The sequence below is a fragment of the Oryzias melastigma genome, linkage group LG22, assembly GCF_002922805.2.
Source record: "Oryzias melastigma strain HK-1 linkage group LG22, ASM292280v2, whole genome shotgun sequence".
In the NCBI taxonomy this organism is placed as follows: Eukaryota; Metazoa; Chordata; class Actinopteri; order Beloniformes; family Adrianichthyidae; genus Oryzias; species Oryzias melastigma.
Window position 1 is genome coordinate 14,001,508 of NC_050533.1, and position 26,125 is coordinate 14,027,632.

Genomic DNA, 26,125 nt, shown 5'->3' on the forward strand with positions numbered 1-26,125 from the left:
TTTTTGGTTGAAGGAGAAATAGGTGACTATATCACTGTTTTAGCAGCTGATCTTGATGAGGTAGACAGTGACACACCCAATATGTACATATCTGGATGCTAAAATATAAAGAAATCGCTTATCTGTTAGCATGATTACAAAATAAAAGCTTAAAAAAAACAGGAAGTAACAGAAACCTGCATAGGGCTGAAAACTGAGCCTCATAAAAGAATTACTGTAAATACAACATGGCCAGCAAACAAACAAGACACCTGTGGGCTGAACACATACGTTAAACATGTTTTTTGTGTAAGAAATGCACTTTTAAATGTATTGTTCTGATCATAAAAAACATTTTCTGTTGTCTTAGTGACCATTTTTATGAAGATATGACATTTGGCAAAACATACTACACAAAAAATAATATTAAAATAATTTATATAAGCTAAAAGCCGTAATAACCAAATGTCAGCAGCTTACAGTTCAATGGTGTCACCTAATACTTGGCACACTGTTGTAAAGTTACTTAGCAAGGTTATATGAGCTGTGATAAACACCCAAATTCTGTGTTTACCTCTCGAATAATGCTTAAGTTGTATGGTTGAGTCACAAAAATACAGTTCATAAACATTTGTAAGATAAACAGCCACCGCACAACGAAACCACTTTACACTGACAATAAATGTTGTTGGCCAAGAACAAAGACAGAACCCATCAATATGCTTTTTACGGCTAAAGGTCACATAACAGTCTATTCATTTGTGTTTATTTAACAGTCATTAAATGCCTACTGACAACCTTGAGTGAGAAGAGCTTTGAACACCACATGTATGAAGGTGTGTATGGACACCTTAACAGTTACTGGAGAAAGCTATAAGAGAGTGTTTAACAGTTCATGTCAATAGCTATTATATAACAATAAATCAACTTGATTGTAGCAAAAAGATTATAATAGTAAAGTAAGACAAAAGAAAATGCTAAGTGCGGCATAAAAAAAGGTACGACCATGATAACAGTGATAACAGTGGTTGGATTTTCTCCTTCACATTGCATTGTCCCCACATGGTTTTTAGTAACATTGTGTTCCAGTTAGATAAAGAGCTGCCTTTGTTGACCACAGTAACAGTCACAGTTAGAGTAGTGTGATGCCTAAACATAATATGTCGTGTTTCACGAGTGTGTGACTCCAAGATACATCACAAAGACCACTAAAGTCACTGCTATCATTTCAGTAGATTGCTGTTATTTACAGATTGATCTGAGAATAATTCCTACGTTTTGCTCAACCAAACTGGTTTACAGCTGTACAACAGCGTTCCCTGCTAGCTAAACATCCACAGCAAACAAGCTCTGCTATAGATCCGTCTCAGTTAGAAGTGTACCTACACCACACATTTGCTATGCTATACAACCCCCAGTCACAGAGCAGATGTACAGCAGCCAAGCTGATGCTGCACAGTTACACAACCTTATTCCATGGCAACCATGCTGATCACTGACAGCACACTGCTCGGTGCCTCAGTCGGCCTTGTCCTCGCCGTTCTTGGCCCACCCTCGGCTCATTGCAGCCACCACGATGCTGTACATGTTGAGCCAGGCTTGACTCAGCGCTGCGGTGTAGGCCTGACCCAGACTGCACTGGAGCATGTACAGAAGAGACTCGCCCACCACCTGACGGAGTGAAGACAAGCACAAAATCATTTCCCCTCCAAGTTCAGTCACACGTGGAACTGCTCCGGTAGAGCTGAACTGTGAGATGTGGCGGGGCCCTACAGCGAACGACTGCGTGCTGACTCCCACTGCTTGATGCTTCCTCCCAAGGTTGAGCAGAAAGTCCTCCAAGGAGTGGAGATCATCCAGGTGGTTGACAGCCGCATCAATCACAAGCATGACCTGTGACCCCAGAGACGAGCCAGTGATGTTAACTGTACAAACACTTGTGGAGGTCACGGGGGGACAGTCCTCTCACCTTGGTGACATGATCAAGGAACTCCGGGCTGGAAAGGCAGTCTTGTGTGGAGCCACAGTTTGTGCTATAGTTGAAAAGATTTAGGAGTTCGGGGTCCAGCTCAAACAGTCTAAAACAAATTAAAAGAAAAAAAAATCAATATTTCATGCTGGATCAATCATAGATGTACATATTTCTCCTGCTAGAGTCTGATTGAGCAGCAGCTGTCACAAACTAAACTGTAGATTATTGCAGTCTGTCGCCAAGCAACAACTCAAGCCCTCAGTCCTTGCATGGTAAAAGTGTGCGGCCAAGAATCTAGCTACACTCTACACACCTGCACACACAGACTCGGAAATTTCTACCAGTTTTAAAGGTTTACAAAACATATTCTGGAAAACATGCTGAACGTGTAGAACTGGATCACCTGGAGAACATGATCACCCCGTGTGGAACTTTGTTTTTGCCCAGGCTCTCCCAGCTGCCTCGTATCAGCTCCTTGTCTTTCCCTGACAGCTTCTCCATCTTTGCTCGCAAGAAAACTTCTTCTGAAAGGAAAGCACACAAGTCCTCTACAGGACAACAAGGCTCGGTCTGAGGAAAGCCATAATATTGGGGTGAATCCACAGATAAAACTTCTGCTAACCCACCTGCAAAAAAACAAACAAACAAACAAATAAAAAGCTGTGAAGAATCACATCAGATACGACTGCAGGATAAACGGTGGTACTGTACCTGCTGGAGGTCAGTCCTCTCTCTCAACTTCCTCTGGTGCAGTGAAGCTCGGGGGTCTGTCTGTTTCAGTGTGTGACTGTTTTTGTGCTGCTGGCAGCTGCCTGCCACTCTGGTGCACTTGTTCCTTTTCCCCCTCAGCCCACGGTGCAGGAAGACAAGTTCTGTCACGCTCTCAACTGTCACACTGGCTGCTATCTTTCTCCCTTTCCTCTTCCTGCATGCCTTCTGATATGCTCTCTCTCTCTGAGGATATTATTTATGCCACTGAAGGAGAAAAAAGCGGGATCTCTCTCTACATGCCACCAAGGAGATAAAGTGAGCCACAGCTCCTCCTGCAGGTGAATCAAGAACTGAGACTCTACATGCAACTTTTATGTTATGGTCTGCTAAATAACAAACTTAAAAAAGGGGGGGCAGTATAATTGCTGGTTTCAAAATGGTGGGATGTAATCCAAAATGCACCATCAGCTGCCTACATTTTCCCCCATGATTTCTAAAACTTCGATGTGTGGGAATTGTAATGGTTAGAAAAAGAAACCTTTACATACCACCTTGGGAAAATTACATTGTTCATCTCGTAAACAGAGCCACTCCTCAAAGAGCCTGATCCTAACATTTAGTGGCAAAGCGTGCAGCCTCTCATTAATCTAAATGAGATGTGTGTGTGTTTTTTTCCCCTTTCTCCTGCCTCCACAGGCATTTATGTTACAGTTTGTTTAAATAAGTTGCATTCCCTCTGGTTGCTCAGACATTTTTCGGATGCAGGTTTCCTCTGAGATAAAATCTAACATTTTTTTTTCTTTTTATTCAGCTATGCATCAGGGAATCAGAGGTGCACCGCTTTCTCCAGAGGGACTACATGGTAGAATGGGGATGGATAGAGGGTTCCCATGACAACCTGACTGGATTGAGCCCTTGAAGCTATATCATGTGGTATTTCAGGTTTCAAAATAAGGGGGTTCCATGATTACCTGTGATTTTACAAAGCTCAAGAATTAAAACATTGCTAAAATATTCATCTAAATAGTCAATTTAAAGCACCTTTTTAACTCTGCAAAGATGGAGTCCACATCACTCTGCAGCATGTGGATTTAAATATATATATAAATCTGACAGCTGCCTTTTTGTAAGCAGAAAAAGCAGCTGTCAAAGCACCAGAGTACAGCAGAGGCCAGGGTGCAGGAGCATTTGATGTGGAACTGTAGGTTCAGAGCGGACCACTGAGCGGCCTGAGCAAATGCAGACGCACACAGAGGACTGTTTATTTAGCTGGTGGTGCGGCTCGACAAATAACAGGGAACTTTAACCCAACCATCCAAGAAATGCTCGCTGTTCTTCAGGGACATTTTTAATGAAAGCACATACAACGTTACAGTTATGTTTTCAAAATTCTAAGCATTTTTGAAGGCAATATTTGACATTATGAAAAGTATTTCCTTTTTTTAAATGACCATAAAGTGTTTTTTCAATCAAGCGCAATTAAACATCGAAGCTTTGAAGCTTTTATTTTGGTTACCCAGATTTCAACATCTAAATTACAGCTTGGATTACAGTCTTGGATTTCTTGGAAGGAACATCATTATATAATTCAAACAGTACATATGGAATATAAGTCTTGGTTTTGTATTTAGATGCATGCTTATTTACTTTACACACTGTTTTCTTCTTTCCATGATCCCAAAAATATGTGATTCTACAGATCATATGTAATTTCATAATTTATAAGCGGACTTTTTTTTGTTTTTTTACTATCAAGCCGTCTCTGTAACATGAATTATTTCTGAGGGCAGAGTTGTTTTCTTGTAAAGAAGCCACAAAATAGAAAAAAAAAAACTGTCCCGCCTGGACCTTTGTGATCATGGTGTTTCTTCCCTTTTGGACTTCACGCTCTCCTTCTCCACATCTTCAATTTTCTCCCAGTCATCTGCATTTTCTTCCCTAAATCAGACATGCTGGGTTAGAAATTGGCTACATTGTAATTACGTCAAACTTTTACTTGGCAGCGGCACTTATCTTTCCTGTACTAAAGAGTTAAGGTCAAAAAATTATGTAACGACCAAACCACACAAAGTCCTTGGCTTTCCAGAAGCGCTGCTATTCCTAATTCTACTGGACATGGTAGCTTTACACACGGGAAGAACACGCTTGGGATAGTTTCATACCTGATGTGGCTGCTGTCGCTGTGGATGCTTGTTTTGGTGTCATCATCTGATCTGATAGTGTCACCTATTTCTTCAACAAATTCTTCCTTCAAGCCCATTTTCTTCAGTTTGTTCCTATAGGTCTGCTCTGCACACTCCTTTGCATTTCTCTGCGTATTGAAAGTTATGTGACTCCAAATGCAGTTATTGTCAAGCAAGACATTCAGCTTCCTGTGACTTACCTGTTTCACCTGTTCAAACAAATAGGGACGTTCCTGAACTCGGGCTTTCATGTCCTGTAATTCTCTCATGTAGTTTTTTGTTCTTTGCTTATCCGCTTGTCTTTATTTAGAAAAAGAAAATAATTTAGGTTCATGATGCAAGCCTGACTGATTTTTATGATATGAGTTGCGAAAAAACAAATGCTGAATGAGCAACACTAACCGATGGCGCTGCAGATTTTCAGCCTGCACCTCTTTCAGGCTGCTGTGTGGGTCCAGTAACTTTGCATGCAGGGTGATGGTCTTTTTCAGAGCTTTGGATCTCTTCTGGTAGTTCCTCAACCACTCCATGCTTTCTTGATTCTTACTTTCCCTCAGCTCCATTGACTTTCTGTTCAAGCATCAGATGATCAAAATGTGAAAACATGTAAAAAAAAAAAATAATTGGGTTATGGTACAAAGCAAAAAAAAAAAACTCACTTGACAGCAATACAACGCTTCCTCACAGCATCTGAGATGTATATGGGGAGTGTGTTGGCAGACATCAGCGACAAGGCCCCGAGTGACTTGCTTCTGTTGAGATTACTCGTCGTGGGTACCTGGAGATGAAAGCAATCACTTTCTGTGATAAGACTTTTTAACAAGGTCAGATAAAGAAAAACCCTCAACATTTGGTAGTCATGGTTACAGCTCAAGACATTTCATAAGAGGTCTCAGGCTCCAGGCCTGCTGATTTTTAAAGAATCCTGCCTCATCTGTTAGTGATAAACTGGATTGGGGGTTTGGAGCCAATTAGAAGCTCCCAGGTTGGTTGGAAAACATGTAGGCCTGGAGTTTGAGACCTGTTAGAAGGTTCTTCTGAATTGTTTTATTGCATGAAAATGAAACTATTCCTATGTATCATGCATGCTTTGAAAAGCAAATAAACCAAATTCAGACAAACAATATCAATTTAAAGAAAAGGTTAAATGAAAACCTGATTATCTATAGTCATGTAGTTACAATCTAAATCCAAATTTGGTGATGACTTGTAATAAATTAAGGTAAATTTGTGACTTAGCTTATTTATTATTGAGACCCAAAGTGTTGACTATTTAAAGTGGTATGTTACGTATATATTCCTTTGTTGCTTGATGAGAAAAAAATCTATATAAATAAAGGTTGATTTGATTTTACCTTATTAATAAGCTCACCGATAAGAAGAAAAAAACAGATTATAAAGTTTATTCTGCTGTTTATTATGTCTAAAGTATCTTTAAAACTGTCAACATTGCCACAGCAGTACCTAATCCTAAAATGTTTAGGGGTGGGGTGACAAAATTGAGCATTATTCCAGATGTTGTGTATGGAGACATCCTTTGATGGAGTCAATTACTCGACCAAAACTCATTTAGACATGTGTGATTTTTTGGGGTTTTAAAAAAACAATTACCATTATTTTCTGATCCACATAAATGATTATAGTTCCGTTGAAAAAATCTGATTGTGTATAAATCAAAAAATGAATAGGAAGAGTGAATTTTACCTAAATTGTTTTATTTAAAGTAGCTTAAAAAAGTCTGAATAGAGGATTCCGTATCTTACAAAGATTCAAGGTAATTTAGTTTACCTGCTTTTTCCTCCACCAGTAACCAAGCTCTCACCTGTAAGGTTTCCAGACTCTTCCTGCGTTTCCTAGTTGGTAACGATGATGTTCTCAGGAAGAAGGGTTGACACCTTGTTGTATCGTTGCTTTTTATTTTCCTCAGCGACTCGTTCAGTAAAGCTTTGTGCAGTTTGCTGAAGTTTGGAACCTGATGGAGGATTTTTGGTTGGAAGCTCGGCTCCACATCCAGGATTTCTGTCTTCTTTCTACCGGCGCGCTCAGCGGTGTAGAGTTTTGGGATGCCCACCCGACATGGAGTATCCTGTTGGGATGCTGAGAGGTAGACAAGCTGCATTCATACTTCTGTGTTGAGTCTCTTAGAGGTTTTAACAGACACGTATAGGTGGGCGAGAATGTAAAGTAAATACGGAATTTAATTTGAAGAAAAACACAAAAAAGCTCACCTTTCAGCATTGAGGAATTCTGTTTCAGAAGATTTTTTCCAAAGCAATTAGTTTTTGGATTCTGTGAAACCTGGTTCAAGGTGGTGACGAGCTTTTCTTTTTTCATCTTGTCTCTTTCATAGAAGCTGAATGGTTTCTGGATAGAAAGTAAGAATTGCTTCCTGTGCTCACAACTCTGTTTCCTCTCCTTCTCCTTGAGCTCCAGCATGTCCCGGTAGACTGGCTTCATGACATGTTTAGGGACAGGCACTGCATGGAATTTCTTCAGACACTCTACCTCATCCTCTTCTTTTCTCCTCACCTGTGTTGATTTAGAAGAAGCAAACCGTTCACATATATGGGTCCCTACAGAACCATGTGTCCAGCTTGTTGAAGGTCCCCAGGCTGTGGAGGAGGCAATAGGCCCCTGTTTCCGACTGGAGGTCTCTTTTCTTGTGGTCAAATCAGACATGGAGATGGATCTCCTTGTGTTCATGAATCTAGAAAATCAGAAAATGTTTTTTTTTTTTAATAAATAACCAAGTAATCACATAAAACACTGTCATAATTTACAAAAATCATACTTTTGCTTATTTAGTTCTTCTTTTTTACTGGACTTTTTATCTAATTCTGCTAAGAGAAGTGAATTTTGGTGTACACGTTTCTCCAAATCCATTGTTTGCCTCATTTTTGTCTCATCCAGCTGCTGCTTGAGTGTTTTCCTCAGAGTTTTAAGGTGATATTGGAGCATTAACTCAGACTGAAGTCCATCCTGCAGCAAGGTGTCCAGCTTTGACATGTCTCCTGAATAGCAAAAGTAAAGAATGGTAAATAAACATGTATAATTGTGTTTCATTGAACAAGTAATTAACCCTAACCTAATCAATACTCTGTACCCAAAACATTATTTCAGATACGTTGAACTAAATTGACCTAATGAAAAAAAAAAGAAATAAAAATAGAAGATTCATTATGGCGTTAAAATCTGAATTTTGTTATTCCTCTCATTCATTCAACTAAACAACTAGCACATTTTACCCATAATTCCTTTTTCTTTTTCCTCCCAAATAGGAAGATTTTATCCGAACTCCCGTTAATAAACGAGCAATTAATTGCGATTAAAAAAAATCTAATTAAACTTTAAAAAAGGTGATGATTAACCTCTGTAGATGTTGCGCCCAGCAGCTGCGCCTCTGGAAAATGAACTGTGTATTCAAGTTACTATGGTAACCACGCATCGACGCTCTCGACGGAAGCCGGTAACAAGCAAAACACAGACTATTTTTGCGTTTTAGAAACATATTCTTATTATTATTTGTCGTATTTCTATAATATAATTAGAAAAACGTGTAGAATAATTAACAAAACAATAATAATAGGCACATTTTAAATTAGGAAATCTTAATATGCAGCCATTCCGGTAATAGACAGGTTCGGATGTTTCCAAATGTCATCCACACACCAAATAAATGCTTTACATTTCATTTTTGTATCTAAATATTCCTTGCGGCCCCATAGACCCGTTTAAGGAAGCAGAGAAAAAACGCGCGCACCTCTCACTTGCCGTAGATTTCGCTAGCATTAGCACTGCTAGCAGACACCATCACGTGGGTGAAAGCTTGATCACGATTGGTTAACAAAGCGGAAGCATTTCCTCTGCAAAGCATGTCAACACAACATGGCAGGAGTACAGAAAGGACTCAGCTGCTTTTATTAGGACACATTGAAGGGGAACGCGCTTGCATGCTAGTCATACGATAGCATCCAGGCTCCAAAGCTTAACTATTTATATCCGTCGGTCACGTCGCTTGTCTTATGTAAGGCCCGAAGACAACAACAATGCACAAGATCACAAAGGCGCAACTGCCCTTAAACGGACTTGCACGGTGTTTCCTAACAGAAAAGCACTTACCTGCTGTCAATGTCGTCCGGAAAAGACTATTTTGCTCACAAAATGGAGATGATTTGGGGAAGAATGAAGTTTACGATGTCATTATATCCGGAGGAGGAATGGTTGGATCTGCAATGGCATGTTCCTTAGGTGAGTGAGGCTCACCTGTGATCATCACCTGGTTTTGTTTTGTGGCATTTAAACACTATTTGGAACCATTGCAACACCCAAATCAGTCAAAAAAGACACATCACACTCTATAACCTAATAATTAATCATTAAGTTCTTACACATGTGGAGTTATTTTCATATTGTGTTTTGACAGGTATGGATCCCAACCTCGCAGACAAAAAGATTCTGCTCCTAGAAGCTGGAAACAAGAAAGTAATGGATAATGTTCCAGATACCTACAGCACCAGAGTCAGCTCCATCAGCCCGGGCTCTGCCACCCTGCTCAGTGGTACAGATTTGTTTCTAACACTTTTTTTCTGTCTGTGTGTACTGATACTAAATCTATTAAAATGGTCTCAAAAGTATGACTAAAAAAAGATGTAATCTAAGATCATAGTTCACCTCAAAGCTTCTTGTCTAATCTATATTACCTAATCACCATCATTATTTTGCATTTCCTTATAAAAAATACCAATAAATGTTACAAAGCACCATTTTATATTGCTTAAAGACCTATTTTAATATTTGTCCAATTTATATCCTCATTTATTTTAATATTTTTTTCTGAAATTTGAAATTCAAATTTTTACTGTATTGTAACCTTGAGATGCAAGTTCAATGATAAAAGTAAAAAAAAGTGGAGCCTTATATCATTATGAAACATGCTGTTCAGTAACATCACTGCCCCTCATCGCCTCTTACGCAAAAAGAAAAAGGGCAACTGAGAATTGTTTACAAAACTAGGGTTTAGATTTTTAGCAAACAAATAATAATTAAGATCATTTTGTAAGTTTTAGAAAAAAGAATTAAGGTTGGCATTTTTTTCAGAGGTTAAGTATAAATTGCAGACCTTTTAGTTAGTCTACCAAATTAGCATCTATTCAATATTCTTTTAACACTAAGTCAGTAAGTAAAGTTTATTTATATAGCACCTTTCTCTCATGGGTCACAAAGTGCTTCACATTAAAAAAAAAAAAAACATAAAATATAGTCACAGTTTAAAAAGTTTAAAAACAGGAATAATCAGCCACAGTAAAAATAAAAAATAAATAAATAAAGCAATTTTAAAGGTATATAAAACATAACTAGTCAACCCGACGGCATAAAGTTCATTAGGAACCAAAAGTTTGTGTATAGAGAAGGGTTTTAAGTTGCTTTTTGAAAGTGTCAAAACTATTTGATTAGACTGCAATATCAATTTAGACTGAAAACTGTTATCCTATTCAGAATACAATAAAAAAACAATTTGAAAATGTATATGTATATATTTTGTACTTATTACACGATTGTATTTATATTAGAGATGCAAAATATTTGATTTTTGTGAATATGCTGTTATTTTCAGGCGAACAACAAACTGCACAAATGTGAACACATTTTAGGACAGTTTTTTAATCATTTTTACTTTAACTTGCAGGTATAGGAGCATGGGAACACATCACAAAGATGAGATGCAAACCATATAAAAGAATGCAGGTAAACTTTTACATTTGCTTTAAAACATTTAAGCTCCTTTTGTGCGTGTGTGAATGTGCACACTGAAAACAATGTTGACCTTCATGCAACTTTTGGCAAAACTTGAGAAAAACAACAATTAAAGGCAAATATTATTGAATGATTTTTTTAAATAAAAAATCTCTCAAAATTAATCTAAAATGAATTATTACAGTAGAATTAGCAAGAGTAACTTACATTGCATAATTATTGTTGACTCACATGAGTTTTTTTTTAATTAATTTTCATCAGACTTTTTAAAATTAACCTTTTATTTATTTATTTTTAACAGACCTTTTATCAGATCTCAACCCTGAAATTATTTTTAAATAAATTTATTTAAAAAACAGAGGAAATACCCTACTTATTTGATCCCTCTCTGGTTTTGTTGGTTTACCTACCTAAAAAGAAATTAACATTTTTTTCATCTTAATGGTGCGTTCATTTTAACTGTGAGAGATAGGAAATCAAGTAACAATAATCAACGTTAAATAATTTATATACACTTATATACAATTTATTGAGGGAAATAAGTATTTGATTCCCAAGTAACACAGACCAGTTAGACTCTCCTAACCAACCTGTCACCTGAATTGAAGACACCTGTTTGAACTAATCATTTGTATAAAAGACACCTGATCACAGACTCCAAACTCTCCTACATGGGAAAGGCTAAAGAGCTTTCAGTGGATTTAAGGGAGAAGATTGTAGATCTGCACCTGACCGGAATGGACTACAAAACCATCAGCAGGAAGCTGAAGGCTACGGTGACAACTGTTGGTGCAGTTGTGCGAAAATACAAGAACATGACCATCAATCCACCTATAGGTCTGGGGGTCCAAAAAGACTCTCACCTGAACTCACCTGGTGGGGTCCATGATCATGAGAACAGTGAGAAATTGTCGTAAAACAACACAGCTGGGGCCTGTTTGAAAAAGCAGGTTTTACAAAAATCAGAGTTCAAACCTGAACTCAGAGCCCACTGACTCAAAATTCACAAACTAAGAGTTTTTGGTGTCAGAACAGCTGAAAAAAGTTGATTCAATCAACTCTGAGTAATTGGACTGCAGCTGCCTGGAATATGTTAAAAATAAATATTATTTAATTTTAATTTTCAAGAACTAAATAATAATCACTGATTTATTTTTTATTTGTCTAACAAAACATGTCCATGACCGAGACCCAAACCCCCGACCTCTGCAATGGAAGGCGGCTATGCTGACAACCGCACTAATATTACATATGACTCCTGCAACACGATAGATGATTTGACAGGCATCTTCAGTGTTTAAGTTTAAAGATTTCCGTTGTTAAGGGTTTAAAAAGAGGAAAAGAAAAGTCAATATTATTAATAACGAGCTCTTGGAAAGCGGTATAGCTCAAATAAAAATGAATTGGGAAAAGCTAGAGAATCGACTCATGTCCTCAAAATCTTCTCCCGATGTAAATGACATTCTGTCTGGATTAATCCAGCCTCCTCGTCTATGGGTTCCTCTATGAAAGGACATGCTATTTTGGTTTCAGCTTGGCGGAAACGTCACGTCTCTAATGTGAATGTTCTCAACATTTTAATGAGAAAGTCGTATTTGAACAACCTTCATTTTAAGAAGGGGCGGACAGCACAGGGAGCTCTGAATTTTCTTTGAGGAAACCTGCTCCAGACCAGGATACGTTCACAGAGTCAGTTGCCATAGTGACAAACTGTGAGTTCAGCTTAGCCTGCTTCATGAAACGGGTTTGGTTTAACCCACTTTCCCGGGTTTAAGTTACCTCCATTTCTGAAACCGGAAACTCAGAGTTTTCCTGAACTTAGAGTTCATGAACTCAGAGTTTCAACAAAACCTGCTTCTTGAAACTTTCCCCAGGAATTAGTTGATGATGTCAAAGCAGCTGAAGCCACAGTCACTAAAAAAAACCATTGCACATCTTGCAGAGCTCGTAAAGTACCCCTGCTTAAGAAGGTACACGTACAGGCCTCCCCGTTTGTGATTTAGAGAGTGGTTGGAAGAAGGCGTGGAGCTCTTTGGCATCAACTCAACCTGTTGTGTTTGGAGGCCTAAAACAGTTTATGGATAAACTGACTCAAAACATACAGTCAAAACAACCAAGGAATGGCAGAAGAAAAAACATATCAAGGTCATGGAATGGTCCAGCCAGTCTCCAGACCTCAATCCTTTAGAAAACATGGAGAGAGCTAAAGGTCAGAGTTAACTAGCAACAGCAACCCAATCTTAATGATTTAGAAGTCATTCACAAAAAAGTCCTCCTGATTTGTGCCGAAACCTGGTCATTAACTACAAGAAATGTTTGTCTGTGATTGCTTATAAGGGTAAAGTACTAAAACTCAGATGTTGTTCTCATCGAGCTTAAAATCTTAGATGAATCCGAAGTATTTGTGCGGCCAGGAACTTTTCTTCAAATTTTTCATTTTGCAGCCCACATGCCATCTTGCCTTCTTTGGTGTGCTGCATGTATTTCTGTCAAGCAGCATCAGTCACAGAACTGTGCAATTTGTGGAGGAAACAAAAAAAAAATCTTTGACATTCAGCTTGGTCATCCAGATTAATCAGGAAGCAGCAGCCGGCCCTACCGTATAATGATATAGCTGACATGTAATGGTTCACTTTAAAATAGCAGCAGGTGGTTTCGTAGGGAATGTTTTTTGTCTTTCCTTTTGCACAGTGTATGCCTGATCTGTAGCTGTGTAGAGCCTGCGGCATCCTAAATGCTAAAATAACCGAGATATATTTAAAAAAAAGGCCATTGCACAGCACTTTTTTAAAAGTTCTTGATGTCCCTCCGACTGTCCAAGTTTTATTTATTAAAACCATATAAAGAATAAATCACTTCGATCTCCTCCGATTCTCTAATTATAAAGATTCATGTGAACAATGGGTGGAAGATGAAAGGTCAGAAGAGTGGTTGTTTGCTGCAAAAGGGAACCCACTTTACAGCTATGGGCGCAGGCTCGGTCAGTCTTGTAAGATGTGGTCGGTGTGTACCAAACATTCGACCGCAGGGTTTCTCTCTGGGCCCAAGATGTCATCAAGCGCTGCCTTACAGTGATTATGGCAGTGTACCTCTCCCATTATACCTTCTCTCCTCAACCACTGTTTTGGCTTGTTTGCCCTCCAAATTTCAGTCATGTACATCTGAACCAAGGAAGAGGAAAGTATGTAGTGTAGGTCATCTCTAAATACCCAGCAATAAAGTTCTCCTCCTTGAATTTCCACCAAAACATTAGGATTCGACGGGAGCCTGTACCATCAAGGCATTCATTTACGCACATTCTTTTCTATAAAGTTAGAAGGCGCTATATCTTTTCAACAAAAAAAAAAACGTGCTAACTCATTCTACCCCACAGCTGTACCACTTTCCTCGCCTTTAACAAAGCAAAAGCCTTTCTGGGCTGGTCGCAATAAATCTTTCTTCCCAACCGCTTATCACAAGATGCTAACCAACTACCATTAGTGGTTTTCTTTGGGGTATATTCCCCTAGTTTATGGCAAGTTGGGGAAAAAAAAGTACTTTTCAAGCATATTACTGCAGAATGATAGGTTCTGTCGCCATAGTGACACCTCAAGAGAGGATTAACCTTTGGGCAAACACCCATTTAAACTCAATTGGAAAAAAACAAATCACCTCTTTTTTTGAGACTTCCAAATAAATACCTCCTAAGTGTTCAGAATCATATCGATGTTAAAACCAAACGCCACCTCACAGAACTCCATCGAGCTTCCTCCAAAGGGAGACCCTCATCACTGTGGGTTTGAAGTTTGCACATGGTGCCAACTTCCAGCTGTGGTTTTAACATCTTTGATGTGTTCAGCTCAACGAAGCACCACTTCTCTGACCAGCTATATATATATATATATATATGTATGTAGGGATAAGGGATGCATTTAGGCATGGACTCGTAAACCGCAGGCATAATGGGTCTCTCATTTAGGTTTGGGATGGCTGCTCAGATGCCCTGATCACATTCGATAAGGAGGACCTGGAGAATGAAATGGCGTACATCGTGGAGAATGACATCGTGGTGGTTTCTATCATCAGACAGCTTGATACTCTTTCTGGTAAGCATATGTGATAAAGCTCCACAACGGCGGTGTCACCTCTCTCCCAGCTGTTTAATGTTCTAAGTTTGGCAGCTTTTTCTGTTTTTCCCACTTTAGTTGCTTTTTTTTTTATCGCTCTTTCATTGTGACTGTTTTTAAAGTAAACCTCTTAAAGCTCTGTGTTTTCCCTGCAGTTCCGATCAAACCCTGACATTTTGGGAATTGTTGCACCTCTGCGCCCTCTCTGTGGACACGTGAAGTGGTCCAGTGACCTATTTAAAGCCGCCATGTGCTCCCACGTTTTGCCACCTCCTAAGACTCAGAATCGCTGACATTGCTGAGGGCTGCCTCGCTGTTGACATCTGACCAACTTTTTTGTGAGGTTCACAAATAAAACGCCGCTACACGCTTGACAGTTAGACTGGCATATTTATAAACACTTTTCAACATTTTGGACCAAAAGGCGCACTTGTGGTTACGGCACGTTTTAGACTCACGTGACTACCATGTGTCCGCTTCTCCCTCTGCTCCTCGTTTTTAGCCGTGGTGTTGTGCTCACAGTTCAGCACATCAAAACGTTTGCTGCCCTCAAGCTGGTTTCCGTTTGATCATGCACTTCAATTACAGAAAATGCGCCGGCCATGTTGCCGGGCCTGAAGTCTCTCTGCGGATGTTTGCCTCGCCGAGTCAGAGACCGGCGTAGCTCGGGGTCTTTCCATGTGTGACGTGCCCAGCTTTAGAAAGAGGGGGCAGGTAGAATTTGCAGTAGGGGGTGGCGTGTTTTAAATAAACACTATTAGTGTAATGTGGCAAGCAGAGACCGTTAAAAAGCCTGTCTAGTGTTAAGCCTGGTAGCTGCCACACGTGCCAGCAGGGAAAACCAGTGGTGTTTTATGAGGTGGTTTATAGATCTCTCACCACTTTGGCTGTGGGCAAACCATATTTTCTTTTCTGCTTTTTAAAGGAAAAAGTAGCAAAGAGCTGATTTGGTGAGATAATTTGAAACTACGTCCCTGCAGTGTGAGAAAGTCACACTGAATCGTAAAAGCTGTTTCATTCTTTGTGCCTTTATTGTTGTCAGATAACGTCCAAGTTAAATACAGATCTAAAGTGGTGAAGTACACGTGGCCCATGCCTCACCATGCAGCAGACTCTGTCCCGTGGGTGCGGGTCACGCTGGCTAACGGGGAGACTCTTCAGACGAAGCTTCTGGTCAGTTTGACGGCACCACGTGAACTGTCCTCCTTCTGTCACTTCTGACTGATGGTGTTCCTCTCTTTGTTTTCATAGATCGGTGCTGATGGACCAAACTCAATGGTGAGGCAAGAGTTGGGGATACCCACAGTCAAGTGGAATTATGATCAGTCGGCTGTGGTTGCAGTGCTGCACCTGTCAGAAGTAAGAGTTAAAAGTAGCTGCTACCTTGTTTGGGTTTAGGCCCAAACCATACGTCCATATATGACAAGTTGGGAAAGAGAATGTGTTGGTTTATTTCTCAATAGACGTCTGTGTGATTTGGCTTCTTCCTATTTGGAACTCAAAGGGGGAGGTGTCACTCAGTCTGGTTCTCATATACAGTCGTAACCAACTTACTGAGTAACTCGGCTGTTTTCCAGTTGTTTTCATCTTTATGTCCAAACTTGCTCTTTTCTGCATAAAATACTTTATTTTTTTCAATGTATGCATTGTATAATCAGTGCATTTTCCTACATGCTTCCATTGACAGTACATAGAGAGAACTGGACTGATCCCCCCCCACGGTCCCAGAAAGCCAAAATCCCATAGACTTCTATTGAAAATAACGAATATTACTCAGTCAGTCTGTTTGTCAGAATAACCGTTCTTGCTCTGGTCTCTTTTTAACAGGATCTTGCTATTTTCTTTTATTGCAAGCTATATAAGTTATAAACGAGCCAATCAGATGCCTCAATAAGATCATGTAGTGCCCGCTGACCCCGCCTCAAACGTTCAAAGCATTTGATTGACAGATTTTTGGATCAATTACTGCTCACTAACGTCGTTTGGTCCCTAAACCGAGAACTCCACCGATATCCGTACTGCAGAAAAACGGCGACTGAATTGACTTTGTTGAACCCGAGCTAGGCTCGTTTTGTCCATCTCTGTTCGTGTCAATGCAAGCTTCCAATTTTTTCCTCCATGTATGAAAGTGCTTTGCAAATTAAACTGCTTCGCCCTTAGGAGCTCATCTTTGGTAACAAGTTGTAAAGATCAAAACAAGGTATTGAAGTGAATTTAAATTTAGCGTCACGTCTCTCAGCAGGCAGAGAACAATACATCCGCCCAGAGGCTTTTAGGACAATTTAAGCATATTATTTGTCAGCAGGGCAAATTATAGCTGCAAAAGACAATGGAGCAGAACTGAAAATACTTTGGTTTATTTTTTTGCAGCCCACGGAGAACAATGTCGCATGGCAGAGATTCCTCCCAACAGGACCCATCGCGATGTTACCAGTAGTGTATCAGTAATTCTTGCTGTATTGGAACTATTTTCCCCCAAATATTTTCCAGATGTTCTAAATGAAGTCGTCTTTGCTCCACAGCTGTCGGACACTCACAGCTCTTTGGTGTGGTCGACCAGCCATCGGCTCGCCGAGGAGCTGCTGGAGCTGGACGAAGAGAGCTTTGTTGATGCAATTAACTCCGCCTTTGTGAGTCTTAGTGTGACCTTCAAACTGTTTAATTTACATTCAGGCAGCAGATCTGTCACTACCATTATCTCTGTTTTTGTGTGCTGGCCTTCTCCATATACACATACTGTACACACCAAGTGGGGTTTCAGTTAGTCAGGCAAACAAACTCAGTCATTGTTTTCCGAAGCTATGTGCAAGAATAATATTTCTCCAGGGGAAAGATGTACCTATCTATTTTTCATGTTTGGAGAAAGTCAGTTTTCCCAAGCTGGCTATTTTTACTGGGCCGACTGAAGGATGGGGTCACTACGGTTGAGTCACGTTTGGTTTTCGGGCCTGGTTTGCTAATTAAACCTGTGGTCGGCCAGTGTCGACCATTACTGCATGGAATGTTTTTCAAACAGGCCTAATTCAACTGCATCGCCTGGCCAGCATCTTCTTTTAATTAGCTAAGCTCTCAAAGGGCTGCCAAGCCTGTTTGTTATGGAGGGAAAGGGCCTGGAGTTCAGCTTTGCTCCTGATCAGCTAAATTCTTATGTTTTTTGTCCTTCTTTGAATTTTTTTTTTTTGTAAATGTGTCCTGCTAGTGGAGCAGCGAGAACCATTCGGAGCTCATTGAGACAGCTGGCTCTCTTTTCCGGAGCGCCCTGTCAGCCATAATGCCGTCTGCAGGTTCACCTCGACAGCTTCCTCCGAGCGTGGCGGGGATTGGCCCGAAGAGCCGAGTCATGTTCCCACTGGGTATGGGCCACGCGTCGGAGTACGTCAGGCACAGAGTGGCACTGATTGGGTAAGATAAAACTGTTGCATCAAAAATAGACAGAAAAGCTGTCTTTTACGTGCTCTGAACGTTTGGAGGTGTTTGTCCTTGCAGGGATGCAGCCCATCGCGTCCATCCTCTCGCGGGTCAAGGAGCCAACCTGGGTTTTGGAGATGTGGCTTGCCTCACGCAGCTGTTGAGCCAGGCGGCCTTTAACGGGAAGGACCTGGGTCAGTGAGGATTTGGACAAATGCTGCAGATATAGCTCAGTGGTTTCCTCTAAGCTCTTTTCCATCGCACAGCTTTAGCGCTCACTGTTGATCCGAACTATAAAAAGCACAAGGTTTTCCGGCAGCATTCATTTGATGTGTTCTGACCGGACACATCAAATTTTAAATAAAAAAAAAACTTCCAGTATGAGATGGAGTTTCATTTTTTACATGTTGAATTTGAAGTGAGTTGACTTAATGTTTGAAACATATGGCAAATACATGCTATTATTCTCACTTTTTGGTCTTATTTTTAATTTAGGAGCCATACAGCACTTACTAGAATATGAGACTGAACGACAGCGCCAAAATCTGCCCATGATGGCCGCCATCGACCTCATGAAGCGCCTTTACTCCACCAACGTCGCTCCTGTGGTTCTCCTACGCACCTTCGGTCTGCAGGCCACCAACATGCTCCCGACTCTAAAAGTAAGCTTCCCGTTTGGTCCTCAGCCAACCTGGACATCGCACCCTCAGCATCGGCCACCTGTCAATCCTAAGACCCGCCCACGCCATGACCCAACCCTCCACCCTCTCCTCTGATTACACAGAGCTCTGCTTTAGCAGTGTCTATAATTTTAAAGGCTCTTAACCTAGTAGTATGACATCTAAGTTTAGCCCCAAATTTAGTGTTACCAAAAGTGTGTGGGTGGGGTGCACGGCTGGCCCCGGGGCAGCGGACATTGGTGTTGGCTTGTGTTTTCACACTCCTTTTATTACCGACCACTCATGCAAAATGGCTTTATTCCCTACTTAGTGATTCCAACCAGCAGAGCTGTGAGTAGCTGTAAAGGCGTTTCACTATAAAGGCTCCTAAAAGTGACACTTTTTCCATATTAAATGCTGCCAGTTTTCCAAGTGTGCAGGTCTCGTGCAGATTTAGGGCACCACTCTTAAAAAAAACAGCGTCTGAATGACTCTTTTTCTCTCTGCAGGAGCAGATCATGACATTTGCAAGCAAATAATGCAACTATGGAGAAAAAGCTGGATCTCCAGACTCCAAGCTTCAAAAGCTGTAAAGATTATCTGTGTAAGAAATAAATAAAAAACATTTTTGCTGATATGGTTTTTTTGTTTTTAATCAAAAAAGTGAGGTTTGACGATACAGAATATGAATCACAGAGGTTTTATTTAAACATACATGTCCAGTATACACTTTAAGAAAAACAATTTACATTTTATCAGGCATCAGATCATTTTACTGATGGATACAGATATACATTTCAACTGTGCACCCTTTAGAATGAACATTTCACTATGATTAAAGTGTATATGTACAACAGTAGTAGATGAATATATAGAATAATAGAGTACCTACTGGATAAGCACAACAAAAATACACACAGTTTCAAATATTTGTACAATTCACAACAGAATATGTTCAGTACAACAAAGAAATATAGTTTTTACATAATTTCTGTTTATGCTTTGACTTCATTAAACGGCTGTAGATCAAGCTTCTGGCTGCACTGTCTGCGCTTAATGAGTGGTTTCTCTAATGATCATCTAAATACAGTTCGCACCAAAGGAACCTGTAAGTAAGCTGTGAGTGATGGGTTATTTTCTCACTCTGGATGAAGCAAAACAGCAACGGAGGCAACTCGGAAAAAAAAAAAAAAGTTACGAGAATGAATCATTTACAACACTGCGAGAGAATTCTCTCCACCGCCCCCCTGAGTCGTGGTGAATCCAACACCAATCGTGAATATGTACAATTCCAGATGGCATCATAGCAAAGTATCATTTCTCAGCTACATTATCTGCAGTTAAAGTGTTTCGTGCAATGTTGAAGGAAAGGAAAAAGATTTGCTCAATTTCCAATTAGAAATAATTTACTGATATTCTTTCTAAAAAGAGTGGATTTAAAAGCCTCCAGAAAAATATAAATTTTCTGTGCTGTGCAGCAGACACCAGGACCACAGTGAGCACCAAGCTACTCTGCCTCTATACAAGGTAGGGAGGGAGACATTTCAGATCATTCATCCATAAAGGGTTAAAAAATGTAAACGTTTTTAGCATTAAAATGAGCTCACTAGTTCCGAGCATACAGTAGAAACAGCTGGCCTTAAAAAAATATAGAAACTTCTTTTTTTTAAAAAGTTCTGAAAGCATTCTGAGGGTGTTGAGGTTTAGGGAGAGATGATGGATGAGTGTGGAGACATGCTGGGACTATCTGCGAGGGTGGACGGGTGGAAGGAGGCCCCACGGTTGTCCCTTTCAGTGCCAGATGCAACAACTGGAGAGCTGTCTTTAATGGATGTTAAAGTTTCGGAAGAAGTCAAAGGTCGCGCCCAGGGCCCAGCTTGTCTCCACGTTGTTCACCTTCTTGGCCAGCTGTTGAAAAGAGCATCCAAAAGCTCAAAAAACGCGATTCTGGAAGAACTTGTTTGGCATTGTGGGTCTGATTACTTACGTGCAGCACGGTGCTGTCCTTGAAGCCGAAGCCCTCCTTTAGGAGGCACGTGATGTATGTCATATCCATGCAGAGGAAAGGACTAATAGGTCGGTATTTGGTCATCTTGTTGCACACTGTAAACAAAAAGTCCGGTTTTAAATTAGAAAAATTTGTTGCAACAACACAAATATTTTCAATTCCTTATAAGTTGATGACCTCTGTGTTTTGTTTGTCTGCAGAAACAGGGAGGTGCAAGGAGAAGTGGCTGTGGGTGGTGGTGTTACCAGCCAAGCGCACCTAAGTGAGCGTGTGTGTGTGTGTAAGCCTCTGGGTGGTGTGTGGCTGTCAGGTGCCCCTCTGCCGAGGCCGGACAGACATCCTCAGGTCAGCTGCCAGCACAGCATGTGTTAGACTTGTTCCTCGAGACCATGTGACAATGTTCTCACAACACAAACAGTTCTGCATAACACATCCAGTCATTCCTGCTTTCAAGCAGCCAGCCGGAGAAGCATTTCCATTATAATAATTCAAATGTGGAATTTTCTCCTCCTGGTGGAAATTTTTTCTAGGAAATGTCAAAGTCTTACCCTCTTTGGCTTTCTTCTTGAAGTCCCGGACTTCCACCGTACCGCCTCGTTCACCTAAGACGAAAAAAATATTTAACTCAAAAAGTTTTTCCAGATTAGATAGTGTTGATGTGCTTTCACTCACTGATGAGGCCCGTCTCATTGGCTCTGTCGAAGTAATGCGAGAAAGCGTAGAAGACGTTGGTGCCTTTCACTTCGTACGGTTGGTGAAATATACCTTTAATCACCCTCTGGACCTCGTAGTAGCACAGCTTATACCCCGCGTACCCTGAAGGAGGACAAAGCAGACGTTTTAACCCAACGTGAAAGCAATGAGAAAAAGGGACTCGAAGTTGTGTGAAGCCAATGATCCTTGGAATGCAAGTGGTAAAAGCTCGGAGCCTCATTTTGAGGTCAGCGGGCGGTAAAACTAAAGGCTAACCACGTTACTTACAAGGGAAACCCTAGAAGTTTCATTCTGCCCCATGGGCATGGCTGGTACAATTGTGCTGGAAAAACCATGTGCTGACAAGAGCAGCAGTTAGTGCAACCCTGTTGTAATGTCTATTTTTACCACATAATTGTGAGCAGACTGGCTCAGGCTTTCGCAAAAGAAAAGTCAGTTTTGGTGATCAGCTCGGAGAAGGAAGAAAAACTGACAATTTTTCTTTTTCCTTGAATCACAAGCTTGATGACAGTAATTGTGCAAGAGGAAATGCAGAAAAACAAAACATCTGTTTGGTGCCAAGAGTGGAGGAAGTAAGCGCTATGGTGGGAGATTGGATTGTACTGTAATCCACCGCATTTCAAAATTGTGCCATGAATGTCTGGACTGTTGGATCAAAGGCAACCAAAAAAACCTCAGTCGGCTTTAATCTCACCGTCTGGAATCCCGCTGACTTTATAGGTGTACCCTCCAAAAGTCACTTCCGCTTTGTACTTTTTCGGGAGACACGGACTAGTGAAGACTTTCCAGTCCAACCCTGGAGAAAACGAAAACAAGAGATTAAACAGTTTGGACTAAAAAAAGTGTGGAATCAAACAAAGAGGTGAAAAAGGCATGAACTACTTTACCATCGGCTCCAAGGGCTCCAAGAGTTGCCAAGCGAGCAGCAATTAGTCCATTTTTAAGATAGCTGTGCAGTGGTGACATATAATTATGGTAAGTTTTTAGACAGTTATGAATGTTTCACCCTCAAATCTTAAGAAAATACATATAATTTGATCCCGTTTTTTTTACCTGTGTGTGTAGAGTTCATAAGTGTTGTTGAAGAGGTTGAATCTGGCAGTATACGAAGGAGGAGCAGTCTCAATAGTTTTCTGTTGGAATAAAAACAAAAATAAGAATTAGCATTGAGGCTTTTTACATTTTTAGAATAAAAATGCTAATATAAGAATCACCTTTGACTTTGGGAGGAATGTTATTTGTGTTGATCCTCCACCTAAATCCAGAATACCCACAGTTCTCCTGGTGTTGGAGTACAGATGACCTAAGGCGAATAAGCAAAAAGTTAAAAAAAATCAGCACCATCTGAGAATATATTTTCTTAAAAATGTACTTTTTGGAAATATTTTCAAATCTACTACTTGTGAAAATACGACTTGTTTTTGCAGCCAGAGAACTAAACCCAAAAATGCAAACAAACAACCTCAGAGAAGACAAGTTTTTTCACGGCTGGAGCCTCCTAACCACTAACCCCATCATAGCAAAATATAAGCAATGTCATCATACCTGTGAGAAAGTTCACTGTGACCCAGGCCAGCACTCCTGAAATGAGGTGAAACAGACTGCGTTTAGTGACTCACAGCTGACGTTAACACATTGGTCCTGTTTAAACACATTCATTTTTACTCAGATTAAAGCACAAGTGATCGAGCTAAATGAAGGGCGTGGGGAGGTTCATGCTCACACTCTTGTGTTTATGTGCCTCAGTGAGCAAAGGAAAGTCTTGTAAAATAAATTGTTTCATTTGAACCCCCTGGTTGGCACCAAAAGGCACACAAAAAATGTATTTTAATTTGCAAGATAAGAAAAACAATGCAACAAAGTGGGGTTTACCTTCATTTATTCCATTCATGATGGAGACACTGTTGCTCGGCACATAGAAAGGGGATTCCTCAAAGACCTCTCGTACCTGTGGGAGGGAGATCCGCTCTTAGAAACAAGTTTTAGGGGACTATTTGGCTCAGATTTTGCTCTAAAAAGCAAGCCGTTTGCTGCAGAGTGACAGATGACTTGACCACAAACAAGGCTGGAACAGCAGCCTGGATAATACTTTAAATGCCGAATATGGTTGCTCCACACAAACCCAACAACAGCTGTTCTTTTGCAACATGATAGCCGCCAAATGGGCCGACTTGCTGCCTTTTCGTTCTGTGACACTTGCAAGCATTTAGTGGTTTTCTCATCCTGGTCCCTGGTGGGACGACTGGTGTTTGGGCCAAAATGTCTGAGGGCAGAAGGAAAAAAGAAAAAAAATCTCCTCACCTCATTCAGGATGCCCTCGGCCTGTTCGTCAGTCAGCAGGCGTAGACCCGCTGTGGCTCTCAGCACCACCGGCGTCCTTTTCCAATCCTCCTCTGGAATCGTCTTCTTGGCAATCTTCAGCAACTGGCGGATGGTGTTACCGCCCTGCAAGAGACATCAAAGTCAGACGCACTACCAGACATTTTTATATCAATTACAGACTTAAACTGCAAATTAATGCATGAAACTATTATAAAAAAAACATAATAATTAGTCATGCATGCATACTTACCTCCTCAGGGTTGTACTTGTACTCAGACAGGCCGGGCTTTATAGCATGGTACATTTCACTGTCCAAAACTGGCAGCTCAACTAGAAAAAATAGACATCAGACAATGAAACAAACAAACAAATGCTTTCAAATGGGCATTTTGTCATCATTTGTGAAGTGGAACTACAGTCACATTAAACTCTGCCTCTCCTACTTTCCCCATCCTCTCAGTCTTTTCTTTTTTCCTCTCCTCACCACACTGTAAATGACCTAACAGCCAGCAGTGGGAGTCAGCAGCAGCAAGTGCACGTGCCCCGCTCCTGCAGCAGTCTTACCGGGATCTTTCTGGATGAACTTGTAGATGTGGATCCTGGTGCCGGTGCTACCCGCGTCAAACATGACCCCGTAGAAGACGCGGCTGGTGAAGGGGGGCACAGGTGCGGCGGGCTCCAGCACCTGCGGGGGCAGGTAACTCTCGGGGGCGGGGTGCACCACCTCGGGGACCGGGTGGAAGACCTCCGGCATGGGGTGGACCGATTCGGGCGCCGGGTGGAAAACCTCCGGGATTTCGTGGTTGGTGGAGGCGCCGGACTGGGTGACCTCAGGCGCGGGGTTGGAAACATCAGGGAGGAGGTTTTCCGTGTTGGCGGTGTGCTCCCGGTAGCGGTAGTGGGGGATGTAGCGGTGGTGCCGGTAGTAGGTCGCCTGGATGAGGGGACTCCCGGCCAGGAGCCACAGACTCAGAGTGAGGAGGAGGTTGGCCATGCTGATCACCACCCGGGAGGGAGAGATGGAGGTTCAGAGGAGAGAGGAGGATGCTGGAGCAGCAGAGGAGATGCAGGGAGGCAGAGTGGATGCTCACTCAGGCTGTCCGGCCATCTGATTACACTATATAAAGACGTAAGGGCTTGGCAAGGGGCCCCACCGACAGCACACATCTACCAATCACGTGGAGGTCCATCCCAGCTCCATCAGGAGTCCCCCACCTCCTGGAGCTGCAGCCTACCTGCAGCAAAACTTTCCTTTTTTCCACTCTTTCTTTCTTCTTCTTCTTTTTTTTTTTTAAGGATTATTTCTGACTCTGTTTTTTCCCCTCCTCATCTTTACTGGTAACTCCAAAGCCAAACCCCTACAAGAAATGAGAAAGGGGAGTTTCTAAATTAGTCTAAATGAATGGCTCCTGCTCAAAAAAGCTCAAAAAGAAATGGTCCTAAAATACATTTTATGACCGTATTCAAGACTTCCATCGGAGCTTGGCTCAGAAATTCCTTCATGCTGCAATTCAACTTTTTGAACTCTCACATTTTGCTGCACTTTAAATGAGGGGAAATTATCACTTTTGTGTTTTTTGACTGTTTTTTTTAAAAGCTATAAGTAAAGAAAATTTATCATTTTGATTTCAGATTCAAAGGAATTTCTAGAAAGCCATCAATATGAAAAAAGATATTTATTTGTTTTTGGAAATTCTAAAAATGTTAATGTATTCCACATTTAGAAGTTTGATTGATTTAAAAACAAAAACATGTCTTCTCCAAAATGCAATAAAGCCACTGCAGCTGTTGAACCTTAAATATTGTGACCTGCACTCCAGCTGGAGTTAGAAAAATGTGAGCAATCATCTCACTCCCACTCATCTCTGTGTTACCCACAGTTTTTCCACGGGTAAAATATTTGGACTGCAAGGCATGTTTCATGTACAAATGCCTAAAAAGTATGGAGAGCAAATTCCTCCTCTTTAGGTGGGAGTTTGCCCATATAAACCACTGTGGTGCATCAGCTAATCCCTTCTCGCTGAGTCCCAGTGCAGCACGCACCGCAGTGGACCACAGAGTCAAAGAGACTCCTGAGACCTGACAGGAACTGAGATTTGTGCCTGGCTGTGATATTTTTCACCCACTTTGCACGTACAAAAAGAGGGCAGACATCTGAAAAGAAGGTAAATGAGGCGTCCCTGCAGGACTGACCTTATCTCAACCCTCCGTTTAATTCTAACAGGGGCACAAATGGAGCTCCTGCCCGGCACCGGGGTAAAGAGGACAGACAAAGGTCCCGTCGATGGGCACTAAAAGTGCAGGAAATC

At 41.0% G+C, this 26,125-nt stretch overlaps 4 protein-coding genes across 9 annotated transcripts; 1 reads left to right on the forward strand and 3 right to left on the reverse strand.

The window, feature by feature from the left end:
• ngb (neuroglobin) lies at positions 1–2,989 on the reverse strand. 2 transcript variants are annotated; one of them, XM_024277819.2, is made up of 5 exons: positions 2,663–2,989; positions 2,355–2,577; positions 1,949–2,057; positions 1,753–1,872; positions 1–1,650 (listed from the first exon to the last, which is right to left on the reverse strand). In XM_024277819.2, the coding sequence occupies exons 2-5, from the start codon at positions 2,450–2,452 to the stop codon at positions 1,498–1,500; spliced, it is 480 nt and encodes a 159-aa protein (XP_024133587.1). In that variant the 5' UTR covers positions 2,453–2,577; positions 2,663–2,989; the 3' UTR covers positions 1–1,497. The 2 variants fall into 2 exon arrangements, with proteins under 2 accessions (XP_024133587.1, XP_024133578.1); XM_024277810.2 differs by having other exon boundaries at positions 2,355–2,499; positions 2,663–2,981.
• A 463-nt stretch (positions 2,990–3,452) lies between these two features.
• Positions 3,453–8,698, reverse strand: fam161b (FAM161 centrosomal protein B). Of its 4 annotated transcripts, none has more exons than XM_024269867.2 (9): positions 8,606–8,698; positions 7,637–7,856; positions 7,074–7,552; positions 6,668–6,942; positions 5,505–5,623; positions 5,248–5,415; positions 5,046–5,145; positions 4,825–4,973; positions 3,453–4,600 (listed from the first exon to the last, which is right to left on the reverse strand). In XM_024269867.2, the coding sequence occupies exons 2-9, from the start codon at positions 7,849–7,851 to the stop codon at positions 4,519–4,521; spliced, it is 1,587 nt and encodes a 528-aa protein (XP_024125635.1). In that variant the 5' UTR covers positions 7,852–7,856; positions 8,606–8,698; the 3' UTR covers positions 3,453–4,518. The 4 variants fall into 4 exon arrangements, with proteins under 4 accessions (XP_024125635.1, XP_024124822.1, XP_036065784.1 ...); XM_024269054.2 differs by lacking the exon at positions 8,606–8,698 and adding an exon at positions 8,214–8,551; XM_036209891.1 differs by lacking the exon at positions 8,606–8,698 and having other exon boundaries at positions 7,637–7,944.
• coq6 (coenzyme Q6 monooxygenase) lies at positions 8,231–19,409 on the forward strand. 2 transcript variants are annotated; one of them, XM_024272987.1, is made up of 13 exons: positions 8,231–8,311; positions 8,953–9,093; positions 9,269–9,403; positions 10,532–10,590; positions 14,558–14,684; positions 15,748–15,878; positions 15,957–16,064; positions 17,076–17,138; positions 17,228–17,335; positions 17,905–18,107; positions 18,192–18,307; positions 18,609–18,775; positions 19,282–19,405. In XM_024272987.1, exons 2-13 carry the CDS (start codon positions 9,063–9,065, stop codon positions 19,309–19,311), a joined length of 1,278 nt encoding a protein of 425 aa, XP_024128755.1. In that variant the 5' UTR covers positions 8,231–8,311; positions 8,953–9,062; the 3' UTR covers positions 19,312–19,405. The 2 variants fall into 2 exon arrangements, with proteins under 2 accessions (XP_024128755.1, XP_024127973.1); XM_024272205.2 differs by lacking the exon at positions 8,231–8,311 and having other exon boundaries at positions 8,699–9,093; positions 19,282–19,409.
• Positions 19,402–25,869, reverse strand: entpd5a (ectonucleoside triphosphate diphosphohydrolase 5a). The gene is made up of 13 exons (XM_024271056.2): positions 24,381–25,869; positions 24,067–24,146; positions 23,796–23,939; positions 23,367–23,442; positions 23,040–23,075; positions 22,709–22,797; positions 22,548–22,627; positions 22,382–22,443; positions 22,189–22,290; positions 21,453–21,596; positions 21,329–21,382; positions 20,760–20,875; positions 19,402–20,680 (listed from the first exon to the last, which is right to left on the reverse strand). The coding sequence occupies exons 1-13, from the start codon at positions 24,808–24,810 to the stop codon at positions 20,597–20,599; spliced, it is 1,497 nt and encodes a 498-aa protein (XP_024126824.1). The 5' UTR covers positions 24,811–25,869; the 3' UTR covers positions 19,402–20,596.
• Between the last annotated feature and the right edge of the window lie 256 nt (positions 25,870–26,125).